Source organism: Mercurialis annua, linkage group LG4, assembly GCF_937616625.2.
Source record: "Mercurialis annua linkage group LG4, ddMerAnnu1.2, whole genome shotgun sequence".
NCBI lineage: Eukaryota > Viridiplantae > Streptophyta > Magnoliopsida > Malpighiales > Euphorbiaceae > Mercurialis > Mercurialis annua.
The window spans coordinates 23,151,398-23,171,322 of record NC_065573.1 but is presented as its reverse complement, the minus strand read 5'-3'; the positions used below and the strand labels follow the sequence as shown (position 1 = coordinate 23,171,322).

Below are 19,925 nucleotides of genomic sequence, written 5' to 3'. Positions count from 1 at the left end.
ACAACCAAATAACATCTAAAAACAATCAAAAAAAATAAGTATATCATATATCAAGTGAAAAATTATTATGCACCTTTAAAAAAAATTAAAATCATAATTTCATTATCCATATATAACTGAAAACTATATTCAAAATGCACAAAACATTTTTTATGCATAACTGTTTACACCAAAATTAAAATAACTTGATGTTTGACCGGAAGATAATTTCAGAAATTGATTTCAGAGGTTTGACCAAGATTTGACCAGAAAATAATTTCAGAGGTTAATTTTTGGAGGTTTGAACGAACATTAATTTCAAAATTTGATTTTAGAAATTTGACCAGAGGATAATTTCAGAGGTTAATTTTGGAGGTTTGAGCAGAAGATAATTTTAGAGGTTAATTTCGGAGGTTTAACCAGAACATAATTTCAGAAGTTGATTTCAGAAGCTGAAACTCAAAACTTTAATTCTTGAGAGGTTAAAAGTCCATATAAAGAAAAGCCCACAATATTAATGTTGAAAGTCAGAAGCCCGAAAGCCCATGATATTGATGTCAGAAATTAGAAGCCCAGAAGCCAGAAACCCACGTGCCCTTTTAGAAGTAGTTGAAGAAGCAGATTTGGAACTTCTGAAGTTGGAAAGCATCGTGGAGATCGTGGGCAATTGAAAAGTAAAAATCAAATAGTAGGTTTCCAAATGCTATAAATAAGAAGGAAGCAGTACAATTTAAGGGCCTGATCAATTTACACAAAAACACGTCCAAAGGCAAAAAAGACACTCAACTTTTGTATCAGTAAAGAACTTTACGATTGAATTTTTTTGTTTTCATTCAAGTTCTCTCAGCATTAATTTTTAGAGTACTTGTAATAAAGTTAACCAAGCTCCAGTCGTTTGTTTTAAGAAGTTAAGTTCACAAATTGGAATCCGTTCCTGGTACGTCTGTATTCACACAAACCACTTATAATCGCAAAACGTCAATAACAATAACATTCAAAGAATATATAGTTGATAAAAAAATAAACAACTGAAAGACGACTATAGAGCAACTGAAGAGCAACCATAGAATAGTTTGAAAATAACGGAGCAATCATTGAAAGTCAATAAAAAATAAATAAAGAATAATCAAAGAATAAACAATCAAATATTAAGTGAAGAAAGAATATGTATCTTTTAAAATTAAAGATCATACCACTTTATTATCCATATATAACTTAAAGTTATATTCCAATTATATAAAATATTCACCAAAATAAATGTAGAGTATGATAAGCAATTAGAAAGCTAGCAAAAAACCAAGCGAGAAACAACCAAAGAGTCAGAATATTAAAATATCAAATGAAATTATAGTTGAAGTAGTCGATTAATAAATGAACAAATAAAATTAAGAATAAAATCATTTAATAGCGCATATCAAATGTCATAAACATGAATTTATTAATTTTCAAGTAAATTATTCTGAGGCTTTTTATATATATTTTAATTCATACTTTCGTCCTTTCTGTTTTAAAATTAAACGATATAGTTTCTCAGTTTTGTTTCCCTCAACACTTTTATCCTTCCGTCTACTTTTGGTGTTAGAAACTGAGTCAAAGGGCCAAATTAAAAAAAAGTTCAATTTAATTTTTAAATTTATATTTTTAATATGTCTAAACAAAGGTCATATTCTTATAAGATTTAGCTAATTAACGACTTCAATTTGATTCATATATTTATTAATATTTTAATTATTTTGAAAGTCCAAACATATACATAAAAACTAGAAGTTGGGATAGTTGTTATCATGTTATATTTAAATTTGACTATAATCAAACAAAATGTATCAAATTTTGAATCTCATAATGACTAAACTGAAATCCAATTAAAAAAATAACATTCTAAAAATTATATAATTAAAAAAGATGACGCTATTTACAGAACAACTATTGATAACGATAGAGCAAAAAAGTTTATTTTGACAAAATCTCATTCTAAGATATACATAAATCAGAAGAGGATAATTTGATCAAAATAATAGACATTGTTCCGTCTTTATCAATTATTGCTCGGACAATAGCACACCACCTTTAAAAGATATAGAAAAACATTTATATGTAAATGACTAAATCTAGCAAACAGAAACAACTTCTTACATTGTTGTAATGTTATAATTTTGGAAAAAGTTTCACTTCTAAAAAAACAATGTAGTAATAAGAAAATTCTAATAATATCTATCAACAAATAGTTATTCAAGTTAAGAAAAACTATTAATAGTTATTTTCTAAAAGGAAAAATACTTACTCAACAAAAAAAAATGCTTAATATAGAATATATCTTTGTTTTTAATAATATACAGTTGGACAAGCTGTAAAAAAGGAAACTTTTGACTAATCAAAACTATATAAATTATTAAAAGAATGAAGAAAAAATATCATAAAATCAATAAACAATGGCTACAATCAAATCCTCCATTATGATCATTTTTATGATCTATGCAGTAAACTTTGACATATCAAAAGCAAATACAACATTACCAAAATTTCCTGCAATTCTAGTTTTTGGTGATTCTACAGTTGATACTGGTAATAATAATTATATTAAGACATGGATCAAAAGTAATTTCCGACCATACGGACAAGATTTTCCGGGTCAAATTCCAACAGGAAGATATTCTAACGGAAAACTTATTCCCGATTTTATTGCATCATTATTGGGTATTAAAGAAGTTGTTCCTCCGTTTTTGGATCCAAATTTATCTGATAACGAAATCGTTACGGGTGTCAATTTTGCATCATCGGGTGCGGGTTATGATGAGGCAACATCGTTAACATCTCATGCAGTTTCAGTTCATAAACAAGTTGGTTTGTTCAAGAATTATATTGCAAGACTAGAACGAATTGTTGGACAAGCGAAGGCTAATGAAATATTGAATGGTGCGTTGGTGATTATTAGTGCAGGAACTAACGATTGGACTTTTAATTTTTATGATTTACCTTTAAGAAGATTGATTTTTAATGTAAATCAGTACCAAGACTTTTTGCTGACTGAAATACGGAAAATACTACTGGTAAGCACCCATTCATCAAAGATTAAAATTTAGTAAATATAATTCAATTAAAAAATTAATATCAATTTAATCTATGTAAAGAAATTTGCATTTAAATATTTTGAAATTTCATTTTTATAGTTTTATACATAACTTTTGAAAAATAACTTTATAATGTATAACATACTAATAAAACTTAAAATTAAGATGTGATAACGGTTTTAATTCAGTTATTATTTGATTATTTTTCTTTCAAATAATAATATCTTTTTATTATTTTTGGAATTAATAGGACCTGTATAATCTCGGTCTCCGAAAGGTGGTAGTGGCCGGACTCCCTCCAATGGGTTGTCTACCTGTCGAAATGATTAAGAAGTTCGGCAAAGAATGTATAAACAACGAAAACTCAGATTCTGAAGGTTTCAATGTAAAGCTTCAACAGTGGCTGGCTGACATCCAGTTAATGCTGCCTGGGAGCCACATTTTTTATGCTAACATATATGACCCTTTAAAAGACATGATGGTTAATCCACAGAAATATGGTAAGTTCAAAATTTCAAAAGTAAAACTCAAAATAAAATTTAAAATCAAAATCACGAAATTTTTTATACGCATATTATGTTTATTCTTACCCTCTCTTTCTTTGATCCAATTCTACGTTATAATTCATTTGACATAACAAAAACAATTTTAATTTTTTTTTAAAGTTCTTAAATATTTTTTCGAAAACCAAATACAATTATAATTGTTTACAAAATTTTAAAATCGTCTGGTTCACTAATCTCGAAAGCAACTATATGAGTTGATAGTAATTTAACTGTTCTGTTTACAGATTTTGTCGATACAAGGAATGGGTGCTGCGGTTATTTACCTTTCGAGATAGAATTTGCTCGGAATCATGTAATTTCATCGGTCTGCAGAAATTCTTCACAATATTTATTTTGGGATGCTTTTCATCCGACAGAAGCAGCATACCGATATCTCTCTTTAAGTATCGAGAACGATATTCTCCCTAAGTTCATAAACATCACTTCTTAGGACTGTACTAATTAAATAAAGCACTTCTTAGGACTGTACTAATCAGAATAAATCACTTCTTAGGACTATTAGAATAGAGTTAATTCAATTCAATTTTGAGGACTGTACTAATCAGAAAAAAGTTGATCAAATTCACTTTTAGCCTTCTGATTCTATTCATTTTATAATACTATCTATGTTTCTATTTTTTCCCCATCTAGTACCATTGTAAATTACAGTGCGAATTCATTATGCCTACATGGACTATCATTTATAAATCGACTTCCGGATAAATAATCAAACTTATAACTAAAAGAGACATTCATGGATGTCGTATTGGAACTTTTATGAAATTAAGAAAATAATTAACGTGGGACATATATTTTTAATATATGATCGTAGCAACAGACTAACAGTTATGATACAAGCAGTAAACATTAGCCTCTTAACTACAAGTAAGAGAATCTGCAAGAAAGATTGCTAATGCAAATGCAGCTGTAGGATCAGTGATTCATACCTGTTTTGCCAGATGTTACAAAAATACGAGAACATTTGTCGGGCTCCATAACAATATGGCTGGCAGATAAAGTCAATGATGTGGATCAGAATTCTCCGAGGGCCTACTGCATCTGCTCCCATATTTTTAAACTTCTTCATAGTAAGATTAACCAATTGAAACTTAATGATATTACCTTGAAACATATTCACAAACTGCCCCAACCCAATTGATGCTAACCACCTTCTCAGTCCACCAGCTTTCTGAAGTTTTTTCTCTAGTAGTAATGCGCTTAGCCTCTGATTTAGTAGCGCATTTCCACCTAGAAAATTTGTTGGTTATACATCCCATAGTCTCGGCAGCTTGATTGTCTTTGAGATGTTTGATACCCCAAGCACATTATCGATCTACCTCATTTCTACATTTACTCTTGGTAACTTGTGTGATGCCAAAATATGAAGTGTAAAAGGCTTTTTTGACATTATACTGCCTTTATTAGGAAGTAGGAACTACTGATGTGACCTTCTCTTGCTCATCCACCGAAGGCATCGTATTCAAAGTCTCAACTGGTTTGGTGCATTTATTAAATAAAGGTTGAATAGGCACACTTTCGAGCTCAGTTGGTCCCTGCTTTGGTGCTATAATTTTCCTGGCATTAGGTAGAGGGGAGGCATCAAAATTGCGACCATCTTCTTTTTAACTATAACCCAACTGGCTTCTCAATTGGAATCCATGTCACTCAATGAACCACCCTTATCTTAGGTATTGCCACCAAATGCCTTTGGTTTACTTTTCCCATCAGGTGTAGACCTGCCAAATACAATATTAGTGATGAGGGAAACAACAGATATCGGCCAACTGATAAACTAAAACATGATAGCATCCTTATCAAAATTTCATCAAAAAACATTGTTGTTCTTTCTTATAAACAAATACTCATAAATGCCTATCAATTCTTGTATGGTAACTTGCATGGACTACAAAATTCGCCATCTAACAGCGGCTTTCAACAAATACTTTTCCCATGTATCAATAACAAACCAAGATTTTCTCTTGGCTCGCAATGAATGACACGATCATTATCCAAAAACATAACATAAGAAGTTCCTAAAATGTACGAGAAGTCCAGAAATGCAATTTAAAATTCAATTCTATTTAAACAATTCTCATGTTTGAAAAGATTACAGTTGCTAGAAGTCAACTCTTTCAACATAAGGCATTATATTGAAAAATATGAAATCATGGTAAAACAATTGAATTAACTCATACAAATGATTTATTGCAGAAACACAGCCTAACAAATTATAAGCGTATCTATTGATAAAAAATAAATTATAAAATGAATAACGATTCAAATTTCCCATTCAATCATTCATATTGAACACAGCCTAACGAGTGTTTCGATTTAAGATTGCTAATTCAAAACCCTATTAACAACAGGAATATTATGAATAAATTATCTATTACGTCAAAAAAAGATACAAATAATGAACTAATTGATCAATTAATCAATGGAATTGATGAATTATTCACTCACAGACTAGAGGAGTTCCTACGTTTCTGATCTACTGGTTCGGTGAACATTGCGGAACGACTCCGTTTTCACTGAGTCTGCTATGCGTATCGTTTGAGTCGTCTATCAATCGCTTCCAGCCAGCTACCGTGGAACTGAGGAAAATTATGTTTTTTGATTTCGTTTGTGGCTTACATCAAAATAAAAGCAGCTCTTGCTGCAGTTATTTTTTTTTTCTTTTTTGAGAGAACTACAGTTACTAAACAACTAACTGTTTTTTGTTTTAGTTTTTTAAAATAAACAAAGTTTTTTTTTAGTTGTTTTAAATAAAGTAATTTTAGAACCAATTGTCTAATTACATGTGGCATATACCTATCGTGAAATCTGTAACTAATTTCTTCTTTTTTAACATAAAACAACTATTTTACCATATATTATAATATTATGTTGAGACATATTAATTTTAGGAAATACATATTCTATAGTTATAATTTTTTTATACATCATAAATATAAGTTTAGTACATAATAAAAATTTAATATTTTCACTTTAATTTTTTTTTGTAGGATATTATTTTATTTAATTTATTAAATATAGTTTTAAAATTAAAAAAGGATCTTCATCTAACGATCCTATTTGGAACCATTATTCTCAAGTTAACGACAATAGAATGAATTAAAGTGTAATTATTGTGGATTGCAAAAGTGGGGAGTATAAATCGAACAAAACATCATCTAGCGGGAGATCATGATAATATTGATTCTTGTGCTCAATGTCCACAAGAAGTGAAATATCTTTGTATTAAAATTTTAGGAGATTTTGAAATTCAAAAATCTCAACATGAGAAGGAGTGTTTTGATGTGGATGAAGGAGTTCAAGAAGATCTAAAATTAGGTGAAAAAAAATGGATGCATTTGTAATTAAAGGTAACAAGCGATGAGTATTTATAAAAATTATAATATTAAAATACTCAGTTATCTTTTTTATTTTTTATCATTAAATATTTAATATTTTAAATATCTCATTGGTTCATTAATATATAAATGCCGTGACACATCAGTTGTGTTGAAATGTTGTATATTGTTTTGTACAAAATAGATTTTAATCTCATTAATTATTGAGAAAATTAGGAAAAATACTCTCTTTTTAAAAATAATATGATTTCCTACCTCAATAAGGAAAAGATAGAAAAAATATCTCACCCTTTTAATATATTTATTTTTTTACTTTAAGACATGTTTATATTATAATTATACCTAACTCTTATTGTTATTTTACTCTAATCATATTTATTTTATTCTAAATGGCATCTGTCATTTCTCTCTCTTTCTTTTCTCTTTTTTCTTTCTTCTTTTTCTTCTCTCTTTCTTCTCCTTCTCTGCTTCTTTTTTCTTCACCATTTTTTTTCTTCTTCTCTTCTCTACTTTTATTCTTTTCTTCTTCGCCGTTCCTCTGTCGCTCCGCCATCTTGATTTTAGCGATTTTTTCTTAATTCGTGGTGATAAATATGATTTATTTTCATTTTCAGATCTAAATAAATTACTCTTGAATTTTTTCAACTTTAGATCTAAAAATCTGCATAAGAAACGATGTTATGATGAAAAAAAAGATTTTATGCACAAAAAAACGATTTCTGCAAAAAAACAGCTTCTGATTATCATATGAGTATCATCACAGAAATAGTGTCATATGATAATATTTTATCATATGATAACGAGATGATAATATGTATGGTACATACATGATAATATCTATGATAATATATGATAAAATAGTTTTCGATTATCATGTCGTTATCATAACACTGGAGTATGATAATTAGATGATAATGAATTATGATAAGTTTATGATAACTGGATGATAACGTACGTGAAAATAGAATTACAAAAAAATTCATGACACCAGTATGATAACCAGATGATAATAAAATAATAAAGTTATGATAATAGTATGATAATATGATACCTATATGTAAACAAATCACATAAAAATTATGATAATGAGATGATAATATAAAGATAATAGTATGATAATATGATACCTGTATGAAAAAAAATTACAAAAAAATTATGACAACGAGATGATAATGTGAAGATAATAGTATGATAATAATATGATAATATGATACATGTACGAAAAAAAACAATTACAAAAAAATTATGATAATAAGATGATTAGGTGACGATAATAGTATGATAACATGACTTTATTATATTTCATTATCATACTATTTTCTTCACATTATCATCTCGTTATCATAATTTTTATGTAATTTTTTTCATATAGGTATCATATTATCATACTGTTATCATAATTTTATTATTATGTCGTTGTCATAATATTATCATTTAGATACAATAATACATTATCATCTCGGTATCATATGATTATATTATGAGAATGAGGTGATAATACAGTGATAACAACATCATAATCAATTTTTTGTAGAAAATCTTTCTTTATGCAGTGTTATGATAACAACATGATAATACTGTGATACTTATATGATAATCAGAGACTATTTTTTTTTTATTAAAAATCATTTTTTTCTGCAGTGTTATGATAATCATATGATAATCAGATGCTGTTTTTTTTTGCAGAAAATCGTTTTTGTGCAGAAAAACGTTTTTTTCATCATAATATCGTTTTTTCATACAGATTTTTAGATTTAAATTGAGAAAAAAATTCAAGAGTAATTTATTTATATCTGAATGTTAAAAAATCGTCATAATCACCATGAATTAAAGAAAAGTTCGTTAAAATAAAAAATGAAAGAACAGTGGAGCGACGGTGGAGCGATGAAAAAACGGCGGCGGAGGAATGAAGGAACGACAGAGAAGAAAGAAAAAAGTGGAGAAGAAAAGAAGAAATAAAAAAGAAGAAGAAAATTGACGACGACGAAGAAGAAGAAGAAGAAGAAGAAGAAGAAGAAGAAGAAGAAGAAGAGAGAGAGAGGAGAGAGGAGAGAGGAGAGATGAGAGAGAAAGAAAATAAAAATATGACAGTTGTCATATAATAAGAGTAATGATATATTTAGAGTAAAAAATTAATAAAAAATAAGTATAATCATAATATAAACATGCTTTAGAGTAAAAAAGTAAAAACATTAGAATGATGAAGTATTTTCTCTATCTTTTTCTTATTGAGGTAGGAAATCAAATTATTTTAAAAAATAGAGTATTATCTTAATCTTCTCTTAATTATTTGTTACTGGGTCAAAAAATTGTATAAAATTTGAATAAAATTTATTGTAATAGGAACATTGTAATTCAATTTTAAAATTTAAAATTTAATTCAATCTTAAAATTTAAAATTTACTTTCCTCCTTTTTCTCCCTGTTGTAATAAAAAAGTGTTACTTCTACATAAAAATTAGAAATTATAATAATTTATAAAGGAAAATACTTTATAACCCAACACCTTGTACCAACTCTTTTAACCCACCTTACGTGTCAAACTTTCATTCGTCTAATCCCCACCCAAAAGTGTATATCTCAAAAAACAGAATTTAATCAATCCACTCTTTAATTGCCACGTCAGGCGGTACAAAAAGGTGGGTTAAAAGTGTTGGGTTATATAGCATTAATGACAGGAATATTACATTTGAATTTGAAAAGTTTATGTTCAAAATCAAAAACTCCTTTTCAGTTTTCTGTTCTAATAAAAGGAACGACTGAAGTTGTTATAGCGAAGACAAATTATCAAACAAAATATAACAAGTTTTGAATCTCATAAATGACTAAAAATGAAATCCAGTCATGAAAATAACTTTCTGAAAATTAGATAACTAAAAAAAGATAGAAAGGCATTCACATGTAAATGAAAAAATCTAGCAAACAAAAATAACTGCTTGGAAAAAATAATATTCAAACTCCCAAAACAATTTACTATCAATCAATAGTCATTCAAAATTAAAAAACAATTACTAGTTATTTTCAGAAAAAAGAAACATATACTAAACAAAATATGCTTAATATAGAATAAAACTTTGTTGTTAGTAATATACAAACAGTGTGGCAAACTGTAAAATATTGCAACTCTTTGACTAATCAAAACTATATAAATCATTACAAGAATAAAGAAAAAATATCATAAAATTAATCAAACAATGGCTACAATCAAATCCTCCATTATGATCATTCTCATGATATCTATAATAAATTTTAGCCTATCAAAGGCAAATACGACATTACCAAAATTTCCTGCAATTCTAATTTTTGGTGATTCTACAGTTGATACTGGTAATAATAATTATGTTACGACATGGGTCAAATGTAATTTCCGACCATACGGAAAAGATTTCCCGAACCATATTCCGACCGGAAGATTTTCTAACGGAAAACTTATTCCTGATTTTATTGCATCATTATTTGGTATTAAAGAAACTGTTCCACCATTCATGGATCCAAACTTATCCGATAACGAAATCGTTACGGGGGTTAATTTTGCGTCATCAGGTGCCGGTTATGATGAGTCCACATCTTTAACATCTAATGTAGTTTCAGTTCAAAAACAAGTTGGTTTGTTCAAGGATTATATTGCAAGACTTGAACGAATTGTTGGGCAAGCGAAGGCCAAAGAAATTTTAAATGGTGCACTGGTGATTATTAGTTCAGGAACTAATGATTGGACTTTTAATTTTTATGATATACCTTTAAGAAGATTGATGTTTAATGTAGATCAGTACCAAGACTTTTTGTTGACTGAAATACGAAAAATATTACTGGTAAGCGCACCTATTCATTAAAATTTTAAATGTAGCAATTTTAATTCAATTTATATATCAATGTTAACTAAATCGTAATTTTACTCACTGTTCAATTTAATGTGTTTCAAGCGCTTTTAGAGCTACAACTTGGTGGCTATTTTTGCTGATGATTTAATTTTTTTTCTCTTTCAAATAATAATTTCATCGTTTTTATTATCTTTGGAATTAATAGGACCTGTATAACCTCGGTCTCAGAAAGGTGGTAGTGGCCGGACTCCCTCCGATCGGTTGTCTACCGGTGGAAATGATTAAGAAGTTCGGTAGTGCGTGTATGGACAACGAGAACTCAGATTCTGAAGGTTTCAATGTAAAGCTTCAAAAGTTGCTACCTGACGTCGAGTCAATGCTGCCGGAGAGCCACATTTTTTATGCTAACATATATGACCCTTTAAAAGACATGATGGATAATCCACAAAAATATGGTAAGTTCAAACTTCAAACTAGTAAAAAAATTATAATCGACCATATGAATGAGAGGCTGATAGTAATTTTATACTGTTCTGTTTACAGATTTTGTGGATTCAAGGAAAGGGTGCTGCGGTTATATACCTTTCCAGATACAATATGCCCAGGATCACGTAATTTCACCGGTCTGCAGAAATTCTTCACAATATTTATTTTGGGATGGTGTTCATCCGACAGAAGCCGCATACCGGTACCTCTCTTTGAGCATCCAGAAAGATATTCTACCCAAGTTCATGAATATCACCTCCAATCTCTGATTCATTCAATAACTTAGGGTTGTACTAAATTACTAATCAGAAAAAAGTTGATTTAATTCACTTTTTGGCCTTCTGATTCTATTCATTCTATAATAAAATCAATTTTTCTGTTTTTTATTATCTTATACCATTGAAAATTACAGTGCAATTCTAGTATGCCTACAGGTACTGTCATTTATAAATCACATCCGGATAAAAAAAAAATCAAACTTGTAAAAAGGACATTCTTGGCTGTCGTATTTAAACTTTTACGAAATTAAGAAAAAAATTAGCGTGGGACGTAAATATTTATCTATGATCTTAGCTAGCAGTTATGATACAAGTAGTAAAGATTAGCCTCTTAACTTACAACTAAAAGAATCTACAAGAAAGATTGCAGATGCATAAGCAACTGCAGGATCAGTGATTCATACCTGTGTTGCCAGATGCTACAAGATTACGAGAACATTTAGCGGGCTTCAAAACAATATGGCTGGCAAATACAGTCAATGGCGTGTATCAGCTTTCTCCGAGGGCCAACTGCATCTGCTCCCATATCTTTCAGCTTCTTCATTGTAAGATTAACCAATTGAAACTTACTGATGTTACCTTGAAACATATTCACAAACTGCCCCAACCCAATTGATGATAACCACCTCCTCAATCCACCTGCTTTCTGAAGTTTCTTCTCCAGTAGTGATGCCCTTAGACTCTGATTTAGCAGCGCGCTTCCATCAAGGAAATGTTGTTGGTCATACCATAGTCTCGGTAGCTTGATTGTTTTTGAGATGTTTGATACCCCAAGCACATTATGAGACTTCAAAGAATTTGATCGATCTGGATTTCTTGTCGCCGTTTCTACTTTTACTCTTGGTAGGTAGCGTGATGCCGACGTGTGTTGTGCTAAAACCGTTTTTGACATTATACTGCCTGTATTAGGAACTACTGATGTAACCTTCTCTTGCTCATCAACTGAAGGCACTGTATTCAAAGTCTCAATATGTTCGGTGCAATTATTACTTACATGTTGAATAGGCACACTTTCGAACTCAGTTGGTCCCTCCTTTGGTGCTATGGTTTTCTTAGCATGAGGTAGAGGAGGTATCAGAATTGTGACCGCCTGCTTTTTAACTATAACCCAACTGTCTTCTCCATCTGAATCCATGTCACTCAACAAACCGCCCTTTTTCTTAGGTATTGCCATCAACTTGTCTTGCTTTGCTTTTCCCATCAGGTGTAGACCTGCCAAATATAGTATTTGTGATAAAGGAAACGTCAAAATTGGCCAACTGATAAACCAAAACAAGATAGCATCCTTATCAAGAACAAAATTTCATCATACATTCGTCATCGTTCTTTCTAATAATCAAACATTCATCGATTAATATCTATTCTTCTGTTGTAACTTCCAAGGACAACAAAATTGGCTATGTCTAACTGCGGCTTTCAAGAGGCACATTTCCAATGTATCAAGCAAGCCCATTTAACAAACCAAGATTTTCTCTTCGCTCACAATGAATGACATGAACATTATTCCAAAACTAAAGAACATAAGAAGTTACTAAAATGTATAGAAAAATCTAAAAACGTGATTCAAAATTCAATTCTGTATAGACAATTCTCATGTTTCAAAAGACAACAGTTGCTAGAAGTCAGTTCTTTCAGCATAAAGCATTATTTTAAATAATGAAATCATGCCAAAACAATTGAATTGATTCCAGCAAATGATTTATTGCAGAAACACAGCCTAACAAGTTTATATGTTTGTTAAGAAGTCGTCTCTATCGAGAAAAAGAAAAGTGAATTTCAAATGAATAACAACCCTCTTCTACCCACCAAAAAACATACTGAACAAAAAAGGTGAACTTGCAAGCACTCAAATCTCCCATTCAATCATTCATATTAGAGAATTCATGCACTAGGGTATTTCTACTTTACTCAAAGGCTAAATAAACATATTGGATCTCCACGTTTGGTTCGGTTTTAAATTTGGACCCTAATGAAATTTTTATTCGACGGAGTTACTTAACGTTATTAAAAACAATTATATCGGACCCTCCGAACCACATGTCCGTTAGTGACTGGCCAATATGATCCATCGAACCTAATACGTCAGCGATGTGAATTGTTTTTATAATGTTAGGTACCTTCATCGGAAAAAAAAAGTTCATTAGGGTCCAAACTCAAAACCGAACCAAATGTGAGTGTCGAATCCGTACATTTGGCCTTACTCAAACAATACATTTTAACTAACATACAAGTAACAGGTTAAAATTTCATGCAGCAAACTAACCCATCAATCTTTTCATGAATTGCCAAAAACATAGGTTAAAACAAAATGAAGAAGATGATTTTAACAGCTACATACTGAATCTCTAGTTATTTCCAATTTTTCTAATTCAATGCCCTAACTTGTTAACAATTAAAATCTAAGCAACAGCAGGATATCAGAAACAAGTTATCTATCACATTAAAAACAAAGCACATTTTATTATAATTTACAAGCAATCAACTAATTGATGAATTATTAAATAGGGTTGATGAATTATTCACTTACAGTTTGAATGAAGCTGCAAAATCAGAAAGAGAGGATCAGAAAAAAAAACAAGAAAAGAAGCGAAATTCACAGTTTAAAAGTGTTGACGAAATTTTCAGTTGAAAGAAAAAGAGCGATGAAATGGGAGCAGGACTAAGTTAAGGTGTGATGCGCCTTATAGCGAAGTATGAGTCGTTAATTTACGCACGGCTTATAATCAAGTATGGCACCTCATTTTAGGACCCTTATCATAAAATCCCCTAAATTACAAAACAATATCACAAAACCCTCTAAACTTGACGACCGCGCTCACTAAACCCCCTATGCATTAAAATAGAGGTGGTCACGGTTTGGAACCGCTAAGTCACGGTTCAAAAAGAAATAGAACCAACCCGAAACCGTCTAAGTGACGGTTTCATGTTGGCTTGAAACCCCATGGTTCCGGTTCGAGGTAGAGGTGGCCACGGTTCATGACCCGGCGGTTCCGGTTCGAAACCGCCGGGTCACGGTTCAAGAAAAAGTGGAACCGGCCCGGAACCGCCTAAGAGACGGTTCCATGACGGTTCGGAACCGGACGGTTCCGGTTCCGGTTTAGGACGGTTTAGAAAAACAATTAAAATTTAATTACTAAAAAATGTAATTTAACAATAAAATAACTCACGGAGATAGTATTATAAGAAAATAAAGATTGTTTTTGAAAAAATTAAAATATTAACCAAAAATTTAACTAAAACAAATATAACATATATTTTATTATAAAAATAAATATATTATAGTATGATAAAGTTATAATATGTATTTTAAATATATAATATTTATTTTTTATTAACGGGTTCGACCCTTGAACCGCCGGTTCCGACCCGGAACCGCCGGTTCGCGGTTCAACAAATCTGGAACCGGCCCGGAACCGTCCTTTGTACGGTTCCGGGCCGGTTTTACTCCGGTTCCGGGTTTGACCGGGCCGGTTCACGGGCTGACCCGGCCCATGGCCGCCTCTAGTTCGAGGTTCTTAGGCGGTTCAAAAAAATTGAAAGTAAAAAAAATATTTAATTTTAAAAAATTTAAAAATAAAATAACACATAAAGATAATATTATAAAAAATAATAAAATAAAATAAATTATAAATATTATGTTAATAAAAAAATTTACTAAAACAAATATAATATATATCTTATACTCCCTCTGTCCCGTTTAAAAAGGGACATATCTCATTTTAACTTGTCCCACTTAAGAAGGCCACATCGTGTTTTCTGTGCCAATTTATATGAATTTTCTCTTTTACCCCCTTTTCTTTTTTCTATAATTAATGACTATTAGTCTATGCACAAATTACAAAACTATCATTAATAGGGATAAAATAAGAAAAACTATAATAATTAATATTTTCTTAATCTATGTATAAAACTCATTTGCCCCTTTTTAAATGGGACAGTGGGAGTATTTATAATTTAATATATATATATATATATATATATATATATATATATATATATATATATATATATTATTTATATTTATTTTAGAAATAATTAATTTTTTTATCGATGTGTACGATCCTTAACCGCCGGTTCCAACCCGGAATCGCCGGTTTACAGTTCAAAAAATTTGGAACCGGCCTAGAACCGGTCTTTCCACGGTTCCGGACCAGTTTTGGTCCGATTCCGGGATTGACCGGGCTGACCCGGCCCATGACCAGCTCTACACTAAAATACCCCTAGCGCTGTTATTTAATTGTGAGTTGTCAATTAAAAAAAGATTGACGACGCCATATCAGCTAACATATTATTAAAAATTCAAAAATAAATTAAAGCATCCAAAATACTCCTAAAATTACTAAAATTTAATTTAAAAATATTAGAAACCAAACTCACTCAAACCCAACCCAAGCCCTAACCCCACCCACTGATTTCCGGCCACCACCTCCTACTCCGGCTTTTTCTTCCAAGAACAGTCAGACGGCAGCGGGCGATAGTGGATGGTTTGACTGAGTGGTTTGGGTTTGATTGAGTTGAGTTTTTTTTAAATTAAATTTTAATAGTTTTAGAGGTATTTTGGGTGTTTTAATCTGTTAGCGTATTTGGGTGACGTAGCAGATGATGTGACGCCGTTCATTTTTTGGCGTTAGGGATGTTTTGGTTCATAGGGGTTTTATTGAGCACCGTCATTAAACTCGGCGGTTATTTATAGGGTTTTGTGATAGGGGCCGTTAAAATGAGGTGCCACGTTTTATTATTAGTCTTAATTTACAAATTTTCATTATTAGTCTTAAAATAATCTAATATATTATGTGTTTCACAAGTGACTTGCATCATGACTACTCAAATAATAATTATACAAATGAGTTATGACTCAAATGATATGATATGATTGAGGGTTCAATTCCTTCTACAAGCGCTCTCTTCCCTCAGTTATAAAAATAAAAATAATGAGAATTATAAATTTATTATGAATTAAAATAATATAATTATATTTAGTTAATAGATATGTCTATAATTGTAAATTATATTTAAATGATTGATGAGCATGACTCGTTTTATAAGCATGACTCGCTTTTACTCAAGCTGCAGGTTGTTTATGCTGATACTTCAAAATAGATTAAGGACCTAGAGGCTCGGACTTCTAACCTGACTCAAGAGACCAAAAAACTTATTTCTTCCAACTCTTCTTTTGTTGTTGAGAAAGATAGTTTAAGGACTGAAATCGAAAAACTTCACATTTTGCCTTTGGATACCAAGTATTTTTATTCAGCTCTGATAGGCGAATATAGACTTACTATTGACGCAAACCCCTGGAATTGATTTTTCCGAGGTTAACCAATTGGATCCCAGGGATTTGGCCAAAGTTGTGAAGGATAAATTGAACAAGAAGAAAGCGAACGCCTTGAAGAAAGTTCTTTCGTATTAATTGTATTTGTTTTTTTGTTTTTTGTTTTTGGGGGAATTCTATATATGACCATCTTTTGTAGTTTCAATTAATGACATTTCATTTTTGTTTTTTCGGAGTTGCTTCTATTTTAGTTTGTTTATATAGTTAATCTAAACTATTGGTTTTTTTCTTTGTTTATAGAGTTAATTTAAACTTCAAATTTTTTTTTTTTATTCACAGAGTTAATCTAAACTCTTGAATTTTTGGAAGGTTATTTTGGATCTCAATTGTTTTATTTTATTTTATAATCAATTTAGATTCTATATTTAAATTCTATTTCTTCTTCCAGTTGGTCTTTCGAAATTTTGAACACTTACCATATGAGACTAGGGCGAGTCTTGTTCATTCAGGATTCAGGCGAGTTTTTTTTTAAATTTCTTAGTGCTGCTTTTTAAATTTAAGCAAATCTATTTTTTGGGTTATTAATCAGCTATAACACTCCAACAAAGGAACTTCATCTTGTTCATCCAAGATGAACACAAATTCATGTTCATCCAAGATGAACAGATTTGTTCATCCAAGATGAACAGTGTATCTGTTCATCCAAGAAGATGAACAGATATGTTCATCTTGAATGAACCATAATCTGTTCATCCAAGATGAACAAATACTCTGTTCATCAATTTTCATGCGAAGAAAACGAACCATCCTAAAAAAAATATTAAAAATTAAAATAATTTCTTTTAAAAAATAAATTAATTTTTAGTTGGATTTTTTTCTCGAATAAATGGGTGGTGGTGGCCGGAAAAGAGATGACAACAATGGGTGGCGGTTTTTGATTGACTGGTTTGATTTATTTGGGTGAATTAGTGATTTGAGTTTGATTTAGTTGGATTGATGGTCTATTTTTTATTTGGTTAGATATGTGATTTTAGGTTTGGTTTGTTTGATTGAGTTGGTTTGATTTTTTTTTCTGATTGATTTTATGGGTATTTTGGTCAATTTACGACAAAAGGGGTTTACTTGATCATTAGGTAAAGTTCAGGGGGTTTAACGGCCGATTTTAAAGTTTAGGGGGTTTGGTGATAGGGGACACAAAGTTGGAGTGACATAGCTGATTAATAGCATATTTTTTGTTTCAAGATTTTCGATTCTTTTTGGGACTGGAACGAGTCTTTTCTTTCTGATGACTTGGTAATAATGATCTTTATTAATGATAAAATTTGTTTACATCCATTATCTCAAAATAAAGATAAAAAGATTCTAAATTTAAAAACAAAATTCATCAGGCGGGTTCGGTATGCCCCCTAGTATTTGGGAAGAACTTGTTACTCTTCAAAATCTTTTTAATCAGATTTTTCATTCTTGGGTTTTTTTTCCTTTACTTCATTTGCTTCTTTTGCTTCCTAGAGTTTTTTTACTGACTCGTCATAGCACTTCTTTGCTATCATTTGGTTTTCTCTTATATTTATCACACCTTTTCCCGTAGGAATTTGCATTGCCAATGCCCTTATGCTGGTCACAACCGCCAAATCATGGAGGAAAGACCTTCCCATGATGGCGTTGTAAGAGAGTTTAATGTCTAATATATTGAATTTCATGGTGATCTTTTTATTTATTTATTTTTCTAGCCCTACTGTTATAGTTAGAGCTACTGCCCCCAATGGGTTGATGAGCGAAATTCTGAGTCTTGAAAGCGTGATTTGGACCATTTAGAGCTTTACTACTGTTCTTCAAAGTCTTTATACGCTGCGTCGATCATTAAGTTTACCACACTTCCTTCATCTATCAAAATCATTTCCATGTTCCAGTTCTCGATAACGGTTGTCACTACTATGTCATCGTTATGTGGTGATTTGACATGTTCATAGTCTTCCATGTCGAATGTTATTGTTGGCATGAGATATTCTCATATACTCAGAACCACTTTCCTTTATTTTTTTCATAATGGTGGAGATGCTCGGTCCTCCTTCATTGATCATGTGGATCGTTCCGATGATCTTGCCAGGCTTCTCATCGCCTTTGTTTTTTTAGGTTTTTCTTCTCTGTACCTCTTCTCTCCTTGCTGATCATTGCTTTTGGTTTTCATCACAAATTCTTTGAGTTCGCCCGCTTCCATCATTTTTTCAATCTCAGTTTTCAGGTCTCGCCACTCTTCTGTATCGTGTCCATGTTCTTCATGAAACTTGCAGAATCTTTTGGTGTCTTATACCTCTACTCTCATTTTCTGATGCTACTTCACATCACATGCATTTTCTTTGATCAATGTTAGGATTACTATCTTGTTTGTGTTGAGTGGCGTGTAGTTTCTTTCATCGTCTTTGCTATCTTGTCTACTTTCATATTTATTATAAAGGGAAATCGTCAGCCATCATTTGGCATGTGACTTAGATCCTTGCGTCTTAAGGATTTTTCTTTTGATTCTCATGTTTTGAATCTTTGTTCTTGATCTCCTTTCCTCTTAGGGCTCCTCGCCCTTCGTCCAGTCCAAAGTACTTCTGGGTGATCCCCATCAGATTTGTGAAAGTGGTGGGTTTGTTTATTAGCAGCTTGTCCACTAGCTTTCTGAATATGGTTCCTTCTCGAATATCTTAGGTAGCTATATAAACATTGAGGTTGTCGATCTTCATAACTTCCTTGTTGAATTTTTTCACATAACTTTACATATTTTTTCCTTTCTCTTGAATGCAATTTCTCAATATGCTAGTAGCGGTTTTAACAGGGATGTTTGTCAAATACCTGCTAATAAATTTGTTGGATAGAGCAGTGTAGTTTTTGATGGAATGAGGTTTTAACCTGTTGAACTATCTCTCAGCCGTTCCTGTCAGTGTTGTGAGGAAAACTCTACACATGATCGTGTCGCTCACATTGAACAACCCCATGGTTGCGTAAAATTTGAACGCATGGTCCCTAGGATATCCCTCTCCATTGATGGTTGGCAAGGTTGACCCCTCCATATTATGAGGAATCGTTTTCTCCATTATCTCCGCAGATAGATGTGATCCCTTTAGTTTTAGATCATATG

General features: G+C 31.2%; 3 protein-coding genes and 1 long non-coding RNA gene across 7 annotated transcripts; 2 read left to right on the top strand and 2 right to left on the bottom strand.

The window, feature by feature from the left end:
* Positions 1-2,376: 2,376 nt before the first annotated feature.
* Positions 2,377-4,305, top strand: LOC126679566 (GDSL esterase/lipase At2g30310-like). The gene is made up of 3 exons (XM_050374617.2): positions 2,377-3,026; positions 3,298-3,547; positions 3,838-4,305. The coding sequence occupies exons 1-3, from the start codon at positions 2,409-2,411 to the stop codon at positions 4,041-4,043; spliced, it is 1,074 nt and encodes a 357-aa protein (XP_050230574.1). The 5' UTR covers positions 2,377-2,408; the 3' UTR covers positions 4,044-4,305.
* On the bottom strand, positions 3,103-6,306 carry LOC126679567 (uncharacterized). Of its 3 annotated transcripts, XR_007640890.2 has the most exons (4): positions 6,056-6,291; positions 4,540-5,328; positions 3,877-4,017; positions 3,103-3,361 (listed from the first exon to the last, which is right to left on the bottom strand). It is a non-coding gene; the product is annotated as an uncharacterized LOC126679567 (long non-coding RNA). The 3 variants fall into 3 exon arrangements; XR_007640888.2 differs by lacking the exon at positions 3,103-3,361 and having other exon boundaries at positions 3,789-4,017; positions 6,056-6,290; XR_007640889.2 differs by lacking the exons at positions 3,103-3,361; positions 3,877-4,017 and having other exon boundaries at positions 4,376-5,328; positions 6,056-6,306.
* Positions 6,307-10,138: 3,832 nt separating this feature from the next.
* Positions 10,139-11,633, top strand: LOC126678458 (GDSL esterase/lipase At1g06990-like). Its single transcript, XM_050373356.1, has 3 exons — positions 10,139-10,756; positions 10,971-11,220; positions 11,309-11,633. Exons 1-3 carry the CDS (start codon positions 10,139-10,141, stop codon positions 11,518-11,520), a joined length of 1,080 nt encoding a protein of 359 aa, XP_050229313.1. The 3' UTR covers positions 11,521-11,633.
* Positions 11,204-14,215, bottom strand: LOC126679490 (uncharacterized). Of its 2 annotated transcripts, XM_056105627.1 has the most exons (4): positions 14,057-14,215; positions 13,530-13,646; positions 11,934-12,741; positions 11,204-11,516 (listed from the first exon to the last, which is right to left on the bottom strand). In XM_056105627.1, exon 3 carries the CDS (start codon positions 12,728-12,730, stop codon positions 11,969-11,971), a length of 762 nt encoding a protein of 253 aa, XP_055961602.1. In that variant the 5' UTR covers positions 12,731-12,741; positions 13,530-13,646; positions 14,057-14,215; the 3' UTR covers positions 11,204-11,516; positions 11,934-11,968. The 2 variants fall into 2 exon arrangements, with proteins under 2 accessions (XP_055961602.1, XP_055961601.1); XM_056105626.1 differs by lacking the exon at positions 13,530-13,646 and having other exon boundaries at positions 14,057-14,214.
* Between the last annotated feature and the right edge of the window lie 5,710 nt (positions 14,216-19,925).

Excerpts from the sequence above, each read along its gene's own strand:
- LOC126679566 (XM_050374617.2), top strand. The coding sequence starts at position 2,409 with ATGGCTACAATCAAATCCTCCATTATGATCATTTTTATGATCTATGCA. Across the intron at positions 3,027-3,297 it reads AAATACGGAAAATACTACTG|GACCTGTATAATCTCGGTCT; the intron begins GTAAGCACCCAT and ends TGGAATTAATAG. Across the intron at positions 3,548-3,837 it reads GGTTAATCCACAGAAATATG|ATTTTGTCGATACAAGGAAT; the intron begins GTAAGTTCAAAA and ends TTCTGTTTACAG.
- LOC126678458 (XM_050373356.1), top strand. The coding sequence starts at position 10,139 with ATGGCTACAATCAAATCCTCCATTATGATCATTCTCATGATATCTATA. Across the intron at positions 10,757-10,970 it reads AAATACGAAAAATATTACTG|GACCTGTATAACCTCGGTCT; the intron begins GTAAGCGCACCT and ends TGGAATTAATAG. Across the intron at positions 11,221-11,308 it reads GGATAATCCACAAAAATATG|ATTTTGTGGATTCAAGGAAA; the intron begins GTAAGTTCAAAC and ends TTCTGTTTACAG.
- LOC126679490 (XM_056105627.1), bottom strand. The coding sequence starts at position 12,730 with ATGGGAAAAGCAAAGCAAGACAAGTTGATGGCAATACCTAAGAAAAAG.